This window comes from Bemisia tabaci, chromosome 4, assembly GCF_918797505.1.
Source record: "Bemisia tabaci chromosome 4, PGI_BMITA_v3".
In the NCBI taxonomy this organism is placed as follows: domain Eukaryota; kingdom Metazoa; phylum Arthropoda; class Insecta; order Hemiptera; family Aleyrodidae; genus Bemisia; species Bemisia tabaci.
The window spans coordinates 34,591,622-34,611,212 of record NC_092796.1 but is presented as its reverse complement, the minus strand read 5'-3'; the positions used below and the strand labels follow the sequence as shown (position 1 = coordinate 34,611,212).

Sequence of the window (19,591 nt, the reverse complement as noted above, 5' to 3'; positions counted from 1 at the left end):
AAGAGAAAAAAAAAAAAAAAACCAGGAGAGGAAATTAGACCACGTAAAATGGAGTTCGGCAAATCCGTCCAGTTCAATCGATCACTTTCCCCTCTTGGGAATCGTCATAGTGATATTAATTATGCATGCGATTAAAACGATGCAGGGTAATGCGTCGAACGTCGGGCACTGCAGTTTTCCGTGGACTCGAAATTGAATGGAAAACGAAAGGAACCGTTTCGCGGAGGGATCCATAAACTAAATTGGAGGAAAGGGGAAGTTGAGCCAACTTGGTAACGGTAAAGAGGTTTATCAGTCTTGAATACTAATTTCCACACAACGAACGGAGGCACCTCGTAATGAAAGCTCTGGAGAGAGGAGGAGGGAAACGAAATAAGTGACAACTATTTCATGGTTTTTAGGTCAGATTAAAATGAACGAAAGGAGGTCACGGGTAATTCCCCGTCTGTTATATTCGAGTCGGATAGCGAACACCGTACTTTTCCAGAATGCTCATTCTTTCTGATTCTCTTTGTGTTCGCGGACTTTTTTAGAGCTGCGTAATTGAATGATGCCAGAAGCTGACGTTATAGAGACTGATTATAACATTGATGTAACTTCAAGTTCTTGGCTACAATGGCTTTCAAGTTCAACTTATCATTTTCAAGAGATGAAGTAATTCGCTTTTATGAATGACAAGGAATAGTAGTTCCTTGTCGCAAAATGTAGTTCAATCATGGTAAAAGGAACCAGGGACAAGTGAATTCGATCAAAGAGAACTATGAAGCACAAAATAATTTTGCTTATAATTTTTTTCCCCCCAATTAATTTGAACGTACCTAGTACATTTTAGCACATACATTTGTCCAAGTAGTGTTGGAATGGTCTCTTATCACAACAACACAATTACCCATACAAAAGCAGGTCTTACCATACTTTTTCATGTCTGCACCACTGTCTTAAGTTTAGTAACGTAACGTTCAATTTTTTATCAAAAGAGTACCTCTGCTGTGTCGAGAGAGTGCTTATGCCCCCTGTTTTCTCTCTGACTACTAAATTACGCAGATCCGTCCACTTTTCCTCCTGCTCTGTAGAGGAGCGAATCGATTCTTTAATGTCACGTGTTCAAGTCGAGCAGTCAAAATTTCTGGAGTCCGTATGTAAATTTAGGTCATTCTCATTCGATGTATAAATTTGTAATATCTCACGGAAGGTATATGCAAAGTGAAAGATTAAGGAAGATCGGGTTGAAGCTCCTCGCGGCACGTTTAAGGATAAAATCGACTCGGAATAACTTGCGGAGGAAGTTCATGCACTTACAAGTTTCAATGCTGAGAACAGATAGGCAGAGTTTCAGAGAAGAACTAAGCTTTTTGGCAAACTGGGAGTGTGATCGCTAGTTAATCTCCGTCCGATTTTTCGCCAAAGAAGAACCAAACATCAAAATATATTCTCAGAAAAATGGACAAAAAGTGCAAACGCAAAAAACCAAAATCCGATACGCGCATTTGAAAGTTCGCTGTCTTAGTCTGATCTATTTTTAAGTCTCGCGGTTCAGCGTTGCGTGGTCCTTCCCGAATACTGCTAAGTAAGATCGCCGTATGAGCCTTCCGGCGTTGCCAAAATTCCTGTGACAAATCACTCATTTTCAGGAATGTATATGAATATTTTTCTTCAAATTCGTCAGAAAATTTTGTACAGAATATGGTCTAAATTTTCCGAAAATTCCAAGGAAAAATATTCAAAACCTTCCTCAAAAATAAACATTTCTTCGGAAGGAATTTGGCAACTCTCGAATGTTCATACGGCGTTCTTCCTTAGCACGGCGGAGTGAAACCCCTCGACTTGCGTTCGAAACAGTCGTCGCGACCGAATAATAGATTCCATGTCGACTTCCTGAGCGAGCAGTTCCACGAGTTGTGTACCACTTCGAGGTAAAAAAAAAAGTCGCATAAATTACTCGCAGGGAGGGAGAGGGGATGACTTTCCGGTCTTTCGACTTATTAATAAAATAACGATCTCCGCCGAGCACCGACGGAATCATCTCTCCAGGTCGCGAGGATTTCGACAAAGAAAGATAAAAATATGGATCTCATATTGCGTCGAGGAATCCCATGTTAAAAATACTTTCGAGTATTAATAGCTCTGAATTCGTACACTTCATCGCATATTTGAACAAACGTAATTGATTTACAAGTTTCATTTTTTGGAGAGCGTCCCCGAAATACTATTTCTTTTCGAGTCTATTTTCCTTTGTGTTGGTCGAGATTTTTTAGACGTTTCAAGGTTTCCCTGAAGATAAAATATAGGAATTCTGAACAGAAGCTTTTAAGCTCATACCGACAAGACAAATGTGTTGTCACGAGGCGTAATAAAGCAAAAACCGATGCGCAGAGAAAGATAATTCTGCCCAACATTTTTATAATTTTACTTAATTTAATTTGTTGGGAAGGCAAAAATGAACTGAAAGCAAAATAAAATTGTACTTGTGTTTTGTGAGAGATGTCTAGGTGCTTTTGCGTGTCAGGAGAATGTTTAAAAATAATTTTAAAAACATTTTTGCCATTACGGGGTGACGTATTTCTTAGGATTTCAAAATTCGCTGAAATTTCAGGGGTTTAGAACATACTCCATTACGGGGATGGCATGATTGTTCATAAAAATTATTTTCAAGGAATATTCTGAGTGAGAAATCTCTTAAAATTGAAATAAAAATGCTGGCTTGACTGGGAGAACGTTCCACATTCCGCAACAAAAAGCTGACTGACTTTTCCCTAAAAGCATTTCTCAACTTTTCCAGATTTTCCCTCACTTTTCGAGAACTTGTCACTCTACATCGGGGCCTTTCTGACAATGACACAAATTCATTAAAAATTGCTGAAATCTCCGCCCTACTGACATAAGGACTTAACTGCATTGTACAAGTCCATACATTCATCTCAATGCTTTTCCCAGACTCATCCCAATTTTTAGTTACGTGCTCTTGTCAGCCGATCGACAATATTTTACTGATCGACAAGGAAACAAAGCGATGCGGCATCATTTGCGTATGTACAACTGTAGTAAGCTAATAGGAACTAAAAACGGGGAGAAAAAAAGAAAAGAAACATCATTTACACTGTCAGCTCTGGAAAGTCAGAGAAGTTTCTGGGCCCGTTGCTAAAGTTACAAAGGCAAAGTCCAACCAGTGGCGTGGCGGGCTTCGCGATCTATCGATTGATCTGCCATTGAAACTTATGGCGAAGGATCGACAAACGGGGTGTTCGCAGCGAACGCCTCAATGATCGATTATTTACTACAGCTTCAAATGGGGAAATATCGATAGCTCGCAAAGTACGCCCCGCCACTGAGCCCAACGCATCATTAAAGCTTCGTTTGCTCTCCTTTCAACTCCTCCCGGCTTCGTCGCTTTTTTGTCGGGCTCTTTGACCCGCACGTTGACCCTGGCTACGATGCGACGGGTGAGTGGGGGGGGGGAGGGGTGAAGGGCGGGGGGTTTCGCAGGGTGAAGGGCCGCTTTTTCCACCTTTTCGCGGGAAATGAACTCTTATCGCCGCGGCTCGGCTCACAACAAACTAGACCTTGGCGTTATTTTCGGCGAGTCCTTGCGCACTAGAATGCGACTTTAAAATTCGCGTTATTTTTACACCGGGTTAAGTGCACCTGCATCCACTGCCCACCGTTCCGAGCCGAGGCGGCGTTGTCACGTGGGTCGTGTATTGCAGCGCGGAACCACTCATTTTGTCTCCTCCGTAAAAGCACTTATCCACACAAGGAGCTGTTCTGCCTGCGTGCTAAGGAAGGAGAGTTGCCAAATTCCCCTTAATAAAACATGTATTTTTGACACCATTCATGCATATTTTTGCTTGAAATTTTCAGATATTTTAGATTAAATAGCGTAAAAAATTGTCTGCAAGTTTTGGGAAATAATATTCACAATTTTCCCAGGAATTTCGGTTTTTATCGAAGGAAACTTGGCAACGTTTGAAGGCTCATACGGCGTTCTCCCTAAGCACGACAGTGGTGGCACGATCCAGCGGCGCTGTATATTAAGTTGGCAACACTGTTATTCCTCCATTTAAATCCATTAAAAATATCGATTTTAGGCGAGGCAAGCTAGCTCACCGAGAATCGATTGTTTAGCATACACATAAATGGAGGGAAAACTGTGTTGTCCAATTTCGAGAATCGCCACGGGTCCGGAGTGTGTTGCATTTAGCTGTCCGAGGCTAAAAAATTGGAGAGTCAGGAGCAATGTTCGCTTTGACTCCGAAGTGTTTTGTCAAACTGACGAATCGTGGGAGGGGGACATTGCCTCGGCCAGCGAGATAATGAGACACAAGACAAAACATGTGACGGATGGTTGACCGGGGGCATCAAAGAATTCGCGTCTATAAACAAATGACCAGGCCTGATGTTAATGCAATAATAATCGTCTCCGATAGGCGATAGCCGTCCTATCCAATGGTTCATTGCTCGCAGCTGAATGCTTTATAAAGAGACACCATGGGTGGGGATTTTAGCCTCCGGAATAGTTTTACGAAAAATTTGAGGGAAACTACGTTTACTACAATAACTGCAGACCTGCCAATGCGTCTTAAGCAGATAAAATTAGAGGTACCATCAAGATTAAAGAGTTTGTTCGCACGACTGTGATTGGCTCGGCTGTCCTCAGACTTAACGCCCTGCCCCCCTGCTGCTATTGCGCTTGTTTGGTGCGTTGCCAGGGCTACGGATGAAGTTCAAAATTGCGATTCAACAAGACTTATAACTTTCTGAGAGGGTCGATTTCTACCGATTATCAAGAGTCAACTTTTGGGGCATTTGTTCGTATCTTTTGAAGTAAACTTTCTCCAAGATCCGCCAAGTTTACAAACGAGGGGCCGAAAATGGCTCTTCTTGGGTGTGGAACGCTTTCCCGTTGAGGCTACGCAAAAGCATGCCTTCTCCACTCATCATAAGTCATGAGTCACTGAGCAAAGAGAACAATGTTAGCCAACGGATCTCATTGTACTCGAAATTCGAACCTGATCTCTCGTCGTTCCACTGACCGAAAGACGTAACTTGATTTTCTGATATGAGCCCTGTTGCGCGTATGACTTTATGCTTTCCAGGGTTCACGCACATGGCGACTTACGCCCTTCCGTCCGAACAGCGACGAATCAACTGAAGCTCGATACTCAACGGCTGGTGAGCGGAAACCCGATGAGGCGACAAGGAGAAATGATAATAATTACAAAAATACGATCGGACAGTTAAACGGACAGAAGGTGTAATTACATCTGGTGGCGATGAAGAGGAACGTGTCAATGGTCGGGTTGAGTTAGTCAGCCGAGAAAAGCTTGAAAAATCTCGACGAAGGCGATTGTTTTCGAGTCATCGGTCGGATCTCAGCGTTTTCCAGGAGCGTTCGTGAATCAATGACTTTTGAACTTCTCTTTGGAAAGATAACCATTCCTATTCGGCTATTACATCGATTTAAAAAAAAAAAAAAAAAAAAAAAAAAAAAAAAAAAAAAAAAAAAAAAACACTACGGGAAACAAGTTTTTAGGTGGAAAAATTCGGTTCGTCAAAGCGGCATCACTGGTCGGGGGTTGTTGCCCAGACAACGCGACACTCCGCGTCACATGCAACTCAAGTCCGCGAGAAAAAAAAGCAACGGGCCCAAGGAATCAGCTTGTCGCGAAAATATTTACAGTTCCTCAGCAGCCTCTGCATTCCGCACGCGCTCCGATGAAACGAGAGAACCCACGCCACGCCAGAGACAAAGAAATCGCTCGCTCTTATGACTAACTCTTGGGGGGGGGGGGGGGGAGAGGGGAGAGGCAGGAGAATACGGGGACATGAAAAAATCAGATCCGAGAAAACCTGAAGTTCAATTTCCTGTCTACTCCGAGATCTTAGTTGGAAAAAAAGCAACCGTGGGTAAAAAGTTTGGTGTAATTTTGAAAAGTTCCAGACCATTCTTATAATTTACGGGATTCTCGTCGAAAAAATTATCTTGATTTTCTTCCTTAATGTTCTAAAGGTATGAGGAAAAACATGTTGTAGAGACATAGATTAAAGTATAAGGTCTGCCTATGAGAAGTTGAGTGCAACATTTGATTTTTGGGACGCTCCAGGAAACCTTCCAACTTTCAAGCATTTATATTCCTGAATGAAAATGACCGATTTAATTTTTACCTCCTACCACAAAATGAAAAAAGGACCCAACTTTTGAAATATTGATCTCTCGTCTCGATACTGATCGGATCTCATTTTCAGGCCGACAACAGGAAACAAATAAGATCATAGATTCAGATTGATTTGGAGAAAGGTATACCATTTTGAATAAAGTGTCCGAACAATTTACCAAAACAGTGCAGGATATCTAGCATTCGATGACTTTGATAGTGCTTCCTGCCGCACTCTTCTCTGAATAAAACATCATCCCTGGGACCCGACATTGGTGCCATGCTAAGGAAGAATGCCGTACGATCATTCGGAAGTTGACACATTTTTTTCCATAAGATACGAATTTTAGGGGGAAACTCGTGAGTATTTCTCTACTAATTTTCCAGCGAATTTAAGTTGCGATGGAATTTAAAATATCTGACATTTTCGGGGGGAGAATAGTTTAACTTTCGTCGAAAATAAATATTTCACTGGAAGAAATTTGGCATCGTCTGAACATCCATAGGGCGTTTGGCACGGCAGCACGATCCGCGAATCAATACGGTGATTTGGTAGGCAGTGTTGCCAGATTTTTCGATATACCTAAAGTGTATATTTTGTAAGGGTTTAAATGAGGGAAGTGCTGGTTCTTCAGCACTATCTGACACCAATCGCGGTATGGATCTCGCATTTTCCACCAAAATGGCACGGTGCACGCGCACATGTCAAAAAGATGGAAAAGCATTACGACCTGTCCATATAGATCGGTTTGGGGACTCGGTAATTCGATACGAAAGCCGAATCCACTGGTCAAATGCGAAACTCGACGAATGAATAAACGGTCGTTCGTTGGGTATTCGATCAAAGTGTGATAATCATGACATTCGAGTGATCGTTGGGTATTCGATCAAGGTGTGATAATTATGACATTCGAGTGAAATTCTAAATTCGTCCGATGTCTCCGAGGGGTAAACAGCGTTTGCATTCGTGTTTCAAGGGAGGTCAAACGAAGGTCAATTTCAAATCACAAGCATTTTACTACTCCAAGAGTTACATGATCGCCGGGTACGTTAGACTAAAAACCCGATAAAAATAGACCGTATTCAATAGTGGTTCGATGTGTCGTTTGGTTCAAAACAATAGAACATAACCTCAAACAAAACCATTAGGATTTCAGTTGGAAAAGCTGAAAATGAGAAAATTCCTCACAATTTCACTTTGCATTGGCATTTGGTGCTCAAAAGAATAAGAAAATCTATTACAAAAGACCCGTTCCCTCAGATTCCTAAATTGACTTTTGAGGCTATGTTTATGTTTTGAACCAATCAATATCGATACAATCTCACCCGTTTGATGTATCGAATACGATCTATTGACAGGTTGCGAGCTTGATACTCCGAATCGGGCTTGCGTTGGCTTCCACGGTTTCGGCAACATCATTTTCACTTGCCATTTTCATTGTTCCTTGATGCAAGGAAATGAAACCTAAGTTCTAATCATTTTGAGCCACTTGTATGAACCGTGCGCAACTCTATTTTCTTCGTCTAGAAGCTCCTTGAACAACAGAAATGGGATCCTCCAGAAGGCTAAATTCTCTCCTGAGCGCGCGGCGCTCTACTATTCAAAAATGACCCATACGGTTCACATTACATGCAGACGATTGAAAACGACAGAGAGTGCGGTTTAGCTGCACTCAACTGCATCGAGATGCAAACGCACGATAATCATGAAAATGATGAAACAGCAGTTATAGTTTGAATGTTTAGCGAGCATGACCCTCGAGGCTCACCACACATCTGCCGCGCTAGGGCAGAACGCCGTATGCGCCACCAGACGTTGCCAAATTTCCTTCGACAAAACGCGAATTTTCAGGAAAATTTGTGAAAATTCCTTTTCCGATTTTTCAGAGCATTTCGTTTGTAATTTGACTGAAAAAGTCAGAAAATTTTGAGGAAAAATATTCATGACTTCCTTCGAAAATAAATATTTTCCGAGAGGAAGTTTGGCAACATTCGTGCATATACGGCGTTTTTCCTGAACGCGGCAGAACATGCTTCCGGAAATCACACGTGCAACAAATCGCATCTGTCCGTGTCGCCGCGCCGCGCCCGCCGCACAGTGGAACAAGCCAATAGACGAAATCTGACAATAAATTTTCGGTTAAAATTTCAAATTCTGATGTTTATCTCGTCATAAATTCAATTTCAATGCGCGTTTCAGACAGGAAATGCCACGAAGAACCCAATGGAGCCTTTCCTTAACTTTCGTGTCTTGTATTTTCGCAAATATCAGGTTTGCCACAGAATTTAGAAAATGAAATTCCCTGACATTTCCCTGACACATTTTGGTGAAATTTCTTAACAATTGAAGATGTGACGAATGATTAAGAAGGCATAATTGAAAATAGTTTTCAAAGGCAAAATGTTTTGTTCAAAATCTCAAACCCATTCTAGAAAGCAAATGAAGGTGATTTAACAAATTCTCCCTGACTTTTCAAAATTTCCTGACGTTCCCCGGTTTTCCCTGACCGTGGCAACCGTGAAATATAAGCTTTCAAAGTTTCCAGATTGTGTCCGATTGGTTCGGTCCAGTGTGCGCCGCGTGGATGAAAACCCGGATCGGGAGCTGGCATCGGGTCCCCACGTTCGGTTCGCGGTCGAGGCGAGGTGTCGGCCGCGCCGTTGGCGAAAAGCGCCGTTTTCCCGGGCGGCGTCGCCGATTTTCCGCGGATCCGACATCTGACGCCGGGAAACTCGGCAACAGGACTTGGAGCGGTCGGGTGGCGGCTGGCCCAGTTACAGCTGCTCTTGAGCTTTGCATATCATATCGCTCCGCACCCCGCCGGCCCGCTCCTCCTGACGTTGCTAAATCTAATCGGGCCCGAGATCCCCCGTCCGCGAATCGCGATTCCAGCCGGGAGCTTTCCGAATCCGAATCCGCCGCACAAAGGGTTGTGTTGATCGGAGAGGTCGGACAAAATTTGGAAATTTTAAACGCTTGCAACTCCGTTTATACACAATTTTGATAGTCTAAAAGTGGTTCCATTGGCTTCCGCGTGAAATTTCCTTCCAGACACACCCCTTAAAATTTAAAATATAACGTAATAAACATCAAAATTTGCAGTTTTAGTAGAAAATGTCATGTCCAACCTCTCTAATTGACACGATCCACTGTGCGCCGCTGACGCAAACAGTATCCGCGCTCACGTCACGAGTTCCAAGATTCCGCGGATCCACTTCCTTCGTGACGCTTATACCGTCCTGAGTTTCTGCTGATTGCGTCCAAGTAAAATAAATCAGTTGTTTTCAAAAGAGAAGAAGTAGGTACATACCTTGATGAGTCTCAGTTGGATTACATTTTGCAAAAAGGAACCACTATCTCTGGCTCTTCCATAAAAGCACCTTTCTGCATAGGGACACCAATGGCAGATATGTTGTTTCTTTAATGAGCCAAAAATAGTGGTTCCTTATTGCAAAATGTAATCCAGTTAGCGTGTCCCACTATGCAAGTCAAGGCTCATGCAAATATGGACTTGTTCCCTTTTAAAAACAACTGATTCCAATGGACTTGATATCGCAATTGGGAACTACGATAGCTGGCTCATCGGCTCATCCGTAAAAATACTTATATGCATTGGGAAACTGGACCGCGTTTAACAGAAAAGAACCAAGCCACATCAGCTAATGCCAAAAACCAGGCAATTTGATGTTTTACAAGAGAAGGTTCGTGCAAATTCCTTAGAAAATTTTAAGGAATTTGCTTCATTCTGCATGGAAATTTCACTGGATTTAGCACACAAATCCGCACAACCGTTTCCGTGTAAAATATTAAAGTGCGCAATTAAATTAGGCAATAACTGATCTTGGCTTGGTTCCTTCCCGCTTAACGCGATCCAACTAAATGGTGCATACGTCATTTCGTCATTGCGGCCAATCAGCGAGCACCACAAGACGTGTTACACAAGAATGGGAATACTCTCCTTGCATAGGCACTTCTCATGCGGGGGATATCCATACATTTATGAAGCCGGACAAAACCTAACGCGTGCATCCGAGTCCCAAGGCCTGACATTACACTTGGTTCAATCGGAGTAATCGAAGGTTCAGCAACTACAAGCCCCGCGGAAAAAGACCAACTTAATCTCGTTAGGGCGATGTTCGACCAGATACGTCGGGCAGCGGCACCTGACGGATAAGAGGAAAAACAAAACGAATCCTCTTAATTTACCCACTGACCCAATTTTCGCATCCTTCCTTACCGTTACGACCAACTTTCCCGCTTCGAAAAATTTTCGAACTTAGCCGTGCTTAGGAATAACACCGTATGCTCCTCCACACGCTGCTAAATTTCTTCCAATTTCGAAGATAATTTCAAACGTAATTTGATCTTGAGTAACTGAGAATTTCAAGCAAAAATATTCATTTCCTTTTGGAAAACTTAAATGGGAAAAAGCAGCATCCCAATCATCTTGCTGAAAATTCGAAACCCATTAGAATTCTGATATTGCTGTTCTGAGGAAAATCGCTGTAGGATCATTCGAAGCTGCAAAATTCCCCCAGAAACAATTTATTTTTGAAAAGAATTTATGGGAATGTTCCTACTTTCATATTTGATTAAATTGTAATGAAAATTCTGCGATATATTGGAGGAAAATACAACTATATCATCGAGAAAATAAGGTTTTTAAGGGCAGAAATTTGGCAACGTTTGGATTCACATAAGACGTTTTTCCTTGGCACAGCGGGCTTGTTTTCCGAGGCGGGCGTTTTTCGAGTCCTTGATTCTGGTTTTCCGGTTTTCGAGCGACTCCGGGCGCGAAGACACATCGAGGTTAATTGAATCACGAATTGGACGTATTTATGCTAAAAGGAACTATGTGCATACGGATTTTGTGCAATATAGTTCCTTTTAGCATAAACACGTCCAACTGAAGCTGGGGATCTCGGATTTGAGTTAAGAGTCGTCGGAGAGCAGCTCAGGGGGGATAATGGATTCGTGGATAATGTGCGGTTATGATCCCGCATGATGTGGCCTCCGCTAGTCCACGGACTTAAAATCACGAGATTTTTCAGAATTTGGGTTTCAATTTTCCAACAAAAACTGCGATTTGCACGCCACTACATTTCCGATAGCTTGCTCCATCTCATTAGCAACACGTGAGGGCATACACATTTTGAATATCCTCTCTTCAATTTCGCCCTCCTGACATAAGGGCTCAAAAACATGGTGTTGCGGGTGATTGATCGATTTTCTTGAAAAATAGAATCGATTTTCTTGGGTTCGAGTACTTAGGTAAATCGATTTTTCCCTCAAAATTGAAAATTCCGATTTGTGCTACCCGAAAGTATCAAATTGGCACGTGATCCAATTTTTGGACCAAACTTGTAGCAAACTTCTCGGAAATTTTCATCAAATTCTTTTCTTCTTTGTTCTCTTCCTTTTATAAAGAGAGCTAATGTTGAGCCACTGTAGTTTTCGATTAATTTAAATTAATTTTTCGGAGGATTGATTTTTTGATCACGGTTTAAATCGATTAATTTGGACCCTCAAAGAAAATCGAATCGATTTTTTGGAATAGATCCCCAGCACTGCATGAACCCTTTAGTCCATATAACTCAATGTTTCCCTGGCTCATATCTGAGTGGACTTACGCCCTTATATTAGCCAAGCGACGAATCGTGGCTGGAGAAGTAGAAGTATACTCGATCATATACATTAACAGAGCGACAAATAAATAAACGCGTCTCGTTGGCTTATCCGTGCTTTGACCCATCGATTCGCATCTTCGGTCATAAAAAGGTTGAGAAGGATGTGATTACTTACGATATCGTGACCGGCTGATCCACCTCGAACAACCTCGGGCGCCATGTATTCGATTGTCCCGCAAAAAGAATAGGCTCTTTGTTCCTGCGAACATTCATACAACAATTTCATCAATATTTTTTTTAAAAAAACGTAGGGATTCATTTATTTATTTATTTATTTATTTTTTTTCATTGCGGGCACTTGCTATGCACACGTAGATGAATGCAAAATTCATCGTTTCTGTTCATTTTGAAAACCTTCATTTACGCTGAGACATGGTTGCAAAAGCAGACACTAGATAGAAACGACATTCCTCAGGAGAGGAGTGCAATTTTTTTTTTTTTTAAGATTAGTTTTGAAAATGGAAAACTCACCTTTTCATGCGGCAGGAATTCTTTACTAAGACCGAAATCAGTGAGAACTATGTGACCATCTGAGTCCAGTAAAATATTTTCTAATTTGATATCACGGTAAATAATGCCCAGCTGAAACAGATAAAAAAAATATGACGATTAATTTAAGAAATTGGCGATGATCAAAAAACAGACACATTTACAACTAAACTACACAGCGGTTTAGTAAAGTTCAGAACCGAGAGCAACATTCAGCCGAACCTACTCTTGAATTTAAGTTGATTTTTTTTCGAACGTCAAACAACCTCTTCGGAGGTGAAGCTCACAAGTTGTCAACCGTGTTTTACCTCCAATAGATTTATGTAAAAGAATCGATTCCTCGCGAAATCGATTTATTTCACTGACATTAAATGGTGAACAAGCGATGGCCAGAGTCGCAGTTGAACTCTGGTGATTATATTCCTCATTTCGATAAATACTGGAAACTGCTTGTAATCCGTAGAAAAATCGCAGGAGGGCTCGGTAAATTAAGTAAATTAATTATGAAGAGGACAGTTAAAACGGTCTTGACAGGAGCTGATGAAGACCTGGGATTGCACGTACAGACTCCATCGGCTAATTATACACGGCTCATACCGAATTCAATTGGAAGGCTGCCAAATTTAAGTAAAATTCTCGCTATTACAATAGCTGACAGTTCTCTACCGCAAGGTCATGAGGCCTGGAGTTGCTGTTTGTCAGCCGTTTGAGTAAATCGTTCGGCGAAATCGAAAAACCGGGTTTGAAATTGCAAGCCGTGTGAATTACCTACACATTTGGAATACCAATTTTTCTTTCATTTTTTCCGTGTTGGCTGGTCTAAACCACCCGACTTGACGACTTACAAATATGATTTTTATGATTTTTCTCAATTTCTAACGAGGACTTTTGAAAACCATTAATTAACCATTAAGTTTATTTTTTCCAGGAAAAGCGGATACCACCTTTTTGTAAACGAATTAATTCAACCATCGTAGAAGCAATTAATGACTAGGTATGGTGATATCACAATTTATCCTTCGGGAAAAACGTGATTTTTGGTTTAATTTTGTGTGCAAGTCATTAATTAATGGATTAATTTAGGCGCAAAAATGCAGTCCAGTTCTGTGCTGACAAGTGACGTTATAGGGCAAAGAATTTTTAAGCGTTATTGATAATTTACACTCACAAAAATTCAAATAGATATTTCAATTCGCATGATTGCCCTGATGTCTTCATTATTTAATTCCCTGACCATTTTCTCTTTTTCCCGACTCCAAAATTTTCGGATTCCCTGGCTTTCCTTGACATTCTAATGAAACTTCTACTTTGATTTATTCCCACACTCATTACTGCTAACCGCACCTTGCAAAATTTCCAGACTCTTCCGGTGAATTCCCTAATTGTCCCGGTGACCATGATTTCCCTGACTTTCCTTGACTTTTCTTGACTTCCAGACCGTCAGCAACCCAGATTCGTCGTTTCACAGACAAAAGGACGTAACCAAGTTCCATTGCAAAATTTTTACTTTTTTCTTACTGAGAAACTATTAGACGTCTCTAACTGAATATTTCACCGATTTCTCTACAGTTAACACGCGAAAATCGGTAAAATTCTAAACGAGGGATCGATGACGAGATAAAATATGCGGCGAAAAGGCAACGCTGTAGAGTTTTGAGAAACTCATTTTTCCACCGAACGGCTGCGAAATCCATCGGCAAGCATCGATCACAGCCAGCCTAGTTTCGTAGACAAGCATTTACGCTAATTGAATTTTTACGGCCCGCTGTTCTCTCTCTGTTGCAGAGATGAGGAGTCGCGGTGACCGTCGTGAGAGAAGAGAAACTCTCCGATGGAACGCAAATTGCCCGCTCAGAACCTTCCACCGCACAATGGAAAGAGCCAACGAGAGACCAGACAAAATGTAGAAACTTTAAAAACTCACGACTCGCTTAATACAAAACTTTGAGGCTTTAAAAGTGGTTTCATTGTGGAATTATCTTTGCGATGGATCCCTCAAACTTTTAATTTTGACGAACTGTGCGTCACCGCTTGAGGAAAACACTAACCGAACCCGTGCCCTGTAGCGCGAACCGCGCGCAGATCTCAGAAGTCGCCTTCAAAATCGAGCGTATGCAAACCGGCCTACTGCGGAGTTCAAATAGTTGCATGTTAGGTTCGAACCCAACTTCAAGCATTCTTCCGTTGTTCTACGCTTCGCGCATTGTTCAGGTGACGAGTTTATCTTCCAGGAAGGCATCTTGGTTGGTTTATATTGCATTATTATAGGGCAAACCCTCATTATCGTTTAAATAAAAAAAAAATGTTAAAAAAATGTAAGAATTATACTGTCATCTAAAGAACAATGCCGTATTAGCATTCGGACTTTTTGCAATGAGGAACTGCTATTTCTGGGCCTGCATAGAGAACCAATGGCACATACGCTGTTTCTAAAATGAGGCAGCAGAGTGCTTCCTCATTGCAAAACGTAGCCCGACTCACGTCACGTTGTCAATGCAAGTGGTAAGCGCCTATCGCACGCACACGATGATACACAATTTGCGCGATAGTTGCATCAATTTACAATGATGTAACTATCGAATTCAGCGACTGCTTGGAAATGGAGAACCAGAGTCAAAACTGAAAGTCGAGGCTGATACGCGGTTGGGCCAGGTGACCAGCGGGTGCGGCGCAAGTTCCGTTGCTGGTCAGGTTCGCCGAGTCGTTCGTGGCGAGTCGAGGAGACCTTGCTCCCGGCGAAATCAGATTCAGTTTGGCGCAAGTGGCCGACACCGTTGTCAAATCGAGATGGATCACGAAGCGCACCGTTCAACAACTCGGAGAGCAGTGAGGGAAATATGTAGTTTTGAGGAAATAGACCCAGCAGAGTTCGGGCGAAAAATTGTATTCGACAAATCATTTTCCATCCTACGAGGAATTAGGGATAAGCACCAAAAAGGCTCATTTTTCACCGACTTCTCTCATTATCTTATGCAGAATTCCGACAATTTTTTTTTTATTTTTTTTTTTTTGGGGGGGGGGGGGGGTGTTGCTCGAGCACATTATCGTAAAAAATTAAATTACTATGGTCAGTTTCGCAACGATAGACTTTATTTTACAATCCTGAACGACAATATCTGGCTCAACTGTAAAAAAAACGTATGTGCTAAGGAAAACTAACGTTTCAAACGTTGTTTTTTGAACTGAGCTAGAAATTGTGGTTCCAAATTGCAAAATGCAGTCCAAATAGGAGAGAAAATTCGTACGTTAAAGACGAAATGAGTTCTGCTTATCACTGGAATGTCCATTAGTCGAGGCGATTGACACTGTTGGACGATGCGACAACTTCATATCATAACGAACCGCATTCAGGAGCCGAATGTCAATCAAAGCAACAAAGTAACAACGCCCGGTGATATTGTGAAACAGATAACGCAATTTTAGCTACTGCCGCCGATCTTACTTCTGTCGATATTTGGAGAAGTAAAATGATAACTTCTCCCAAATTATACTTCACTACTGCGCAGCGAGTTAAATATTCTGAATGGGTTAGATAATGAAAACTCGACAATAGCCCGAAACACATGGCACAAAAATACGCTAAAAATAGGACACTATTGCTGGAATGAGGTGAAGTGCTTCTAAAAAATTGTTAACGATTTGAACCTTTGAAGCCGTTTGAACAACTTTTTTCTCAGTTTTCGTCTCCTATTTTTGTGTCACTGCAGTAAAAGTGGCGTGATCATTGATACTGATATAAAAAGATATATATAGACAAAGAGGATAAAGATATTATAAAGCGACTCTATTGATGAAAGCGTGAGGTTGTAATGGACAAAGGTAATTCATAGACTAACGAAAGACATTTCACGAGAGGCCTTATAGTTAGTCCCCCTCAGGCTTCAACTACCACCCGTAACAGCAAATGGGATCGCTCAATATTCCTGTCGTCCTCTCTGTCTATCGCTTTGTCTACCAAATTCAAACATCAAATTTCCCTGACTTACTGCAAAAATCTTCGAGTTTGATCAGTTTTGTCTGCAAATATCACGATTCTCGTTGGACTGCATATTGCAATTGGGAACAACAATCATATCAGGCTCATCCGTAAATACACTTACGTGCATAGGGAGACTAATTATACACACGTTGTTTCTAAACTGAGCCAGAAATTGTAGTTCCGGATTGCATCGCACTCAAATCATTCCGGTAATTCGGGATTGCATTTCAGATTTCACCCTGAGATTTTCGACATTCCACTCTCAACAAGAACCCGTGAGTAATAATTAGAGGACTCCCGATGTGAAGATGGGCGAGATCTTGCAATGGCGGAGGGGATCTCGGGCCACCTGTCGGTGGTGTCGGTGCAAAGACGCCCCGGCGAACTTGACCTGGGTCACACAATTCAGCGTTGGGCCCGTTTCGCGAGGCGGCGCGCGCCCCATCTTCATCTGCACGGGACACGGCACGCACCTGTCCCTGCCCCCACCCCCAACCCATTCTCCCTCTTAAGAAATTGAGTGACTCAGCGACAGGGTGCTCCCAGAGCTCCTGTCACCAACTGCAACCCTTTGAGGAGCTAACAGCAGCTGTTTCATCCTGTGCCTTATTGATGTAGTCTCCGTGAAATCGTCGTAATGGAAGACAGGACCGCGAGCAGGACCTCCGACATTGAAAAAAGATTCTCTTGGATCGATAAAGTTGACATGAAAAAATAATTTTGCTTCAATTGGATTTTTGCCAAAATCGAGAGACAAGCCTCTTCATTTAATCGGATTTTCTTTTGATTCAAGCAAAAATCCGATTGAATCCGAGTATTTTTTAAGAGGCTAAGCTCAGCTGGATTCAAGAGACTTTTTCTTCCAGTGAAGATTGCTTGATTTTCGATTAACGTGACTTTTCCCTGACTTTCGTGCTAGGTTTTTTTTCTTTTTCTATTAAATATTCCGACTTTTGCTGCACTCTAGCAGGAATATCCACTTCTCGGGATTCAACTCATATGATTCTTGAAGGATCGCATATTGCATCTAATAATCTACATTATTTAGGAAGGTGAATGATTGAGCCATGCATTTAGCGGAATGAACTCGTATTACAGAAACCCGCATCGACTGTCTCGATCCCTCAACTCCTAAAATAGAAAGAATGAAATTATGGTGAAAGCATTTGGAAGATGTTCACGCTCTCTCGGTTGGCAACACCTGTGGTCGCTGAGTCGACACGTTACTCGCTTAGTTCCCAGACTTTTCCGGATTGTCCTAATTTTCTTTGACTTTTCACGTTTTTCCCTTGAACCCTGAATTTGAAAATGAGGCGTGGGGGGTCGCTAGTAGTGATGATAATGAATTTCCTTGACTTCTCTATCTTGATGGGAAAGTCTTTCAACGGAACTGGGAAGTGTCACATTTGCACAGTAGTGGCGAATTTGCAAGTTGGCAGCACTGTTTTTATTTCTCCATTGAGATCCATTAAAAATATCGATTTTAAGGTGAGACAAGTGCCTCACCAAGATTCGATTGTTTTACATGCGTTTAAATGGAGAAAAAACATTGTTGCCAACTTTCAAGAATCGCCACTTTGCAGGGAAACATTCAGAGGGATAGAGCACAACGCGGGTCACTGTAGAAGTCGGCTCGGGGATAGGAGCTCGATTTCATTAGAATAATGACCACTTTCCCTTGAAAAGGCCGTCCATTAGATCGAAGCCTGCCGAATAATTTATTTTCAACAGGTCGCTTATTATCCTGCCGACCATTTCTAGTATTTATCTTTCGCTTGTCGGCAAGTGACCTTCCTCGGAAAATGATTTTGCTCCCTCTTTCTCAAGCCGCCTTTTACAAGGAGTCCACTTGTACTTCATCGTCGAAAATCCTCTTTATTCCATTCCCTCTTCCTTCGAGACCATGCCAAATAAGTTTACGCACTTTTAAAGCGAGTCTTCAGATCTACCATCTCGATATTTGTACTTTCTTACAATGCTAAACTGAAAGCATGTTGATCTTCTATCGCACTCTAAAAGCGCATAAACTAATTTAGCGTGGACCCCACTTCTGCCTTACCTCCCCGGAAAGAATTTTTCCTCTTTCCAAGGGCGGGCGAAAATTCTGTACTTGTCATTGTCTTTCCCTTAAATTTTCCTTCCCTTGGACGCATTTTGCACTCAAAAAAATACAGAGTTTATTCTCAGCCACTCAAGCACAGATACCCAAAGGACCCCACAAAGATGGATGCACATAAGTGGAGGAAACGTATTAATGATGGACTGAAATTTTGCGATAACATGAGAGAATGAGCTATGTAAAGAAATCGCATACCCTCAAAGCCTTCTTCCTTAGAACCGAGTGTATCCGTACCAGCCGTTCCCCGTACTCCCTTACTAAGGAAGTACGCTGTATAAACATCCTTGAGTTAAGATATTCCCCCGGATTGAGCATGTATTTTTTAAGAATGTTATGCATACTTGCACTTGAAATTTTCAGATATTTCACATACAATTGCGAACAAAATTATCTGAAAAATTTGAAGAAAATTATTCATAATTTTCCCAGCAAGCTCGTTTTATATTGAAGACAATGTGATAACGCCTGAAGGCTCATACGGCGTTCTTCCTTAACACGGCAGCGTGATTTTTCGAAATCCGTGCTTCTCCTGGACCCTGCACGCTGGACACCCTGTAGAGGGCACCGGGCCAACCCTGAGATTCCACCTCGTAAATCCACCAGGGATTCAAGGTACAAGGACCTACGGGGTCTCCGGCCTCGTGAAATGCGTTCTGGGCGGAAGGCGCGGGGCTGTGACCTCTGGCGGCCAGGTGGTGGATGTCGGCAGGTGCGAGGAGGAGCTCGAACCGTATGACTCGGGACGGAGTGTGGAGCTAGCCGGCCGGCGGTGTCGGTGTTCGACGCCGAGCATGAGAGGTTATGCCAGCCGGGGGGACAATGAGCAGACAGAGTGGCAGAGGCTCAGGAATCCCGGTTCCCCCGGCTCATGCCCTCCGCGAGGGTGGCTGCCCCGGGCCCCTCCGCCGCCCGGGTTGCCCGACTTACGGCGCCTCCACCCGGAGACTCGAGCAGGTATCGTCTTCAGCATAGATCCCGAATCAGCACAAATGATTCGTGGAGTCTAGAGCCTCTACCGGAACCTTGTCCAGGGTGTCTACTAGAACAGGCTGGCCAAAAATCAGTACTTTTACAATGCTTCTTCAGTACATTCCCAAGAAATTCAGTACCTCCTCAACAGAAAAATTCAGTACTTTTTCAGTACCTCCATTTGAAGAAATTCGA

General features: G+C 42.4%; 1 protein-coding gene across 4 annotated transcripts in view; it reads right to left on the bottom strand.

The window, feature by feature from the left end:
- LOC109033081 (ribosomal protein S6 kinase alpha-5) overlaps positions 1–19,591 on the bottom strand; it is a 210,506-nt gene that overhangs the window by 31,203 nt on the left and 159,712 nt on the right. For all 4 annotated transcript variants that reach the window (XM_072299746.1, XM_019045631.2, XM_019045718.2 and 1 more), the window contains exons 5-6: positions 12,312–12,422; positions 11,956–12,039 (exon numbers count right to left, since the gene is read on the bottom strand). In XM_072299746.1, coding sequence (XP_072155847.1) covers positions 11,956–12,039; positions 12,312–12,422 — 195 coding nt within the window. The remainder of the gene's footprint in view (positions 1–11,955; positions 12,040–12,311; positions 12,423–19,591) is intronic.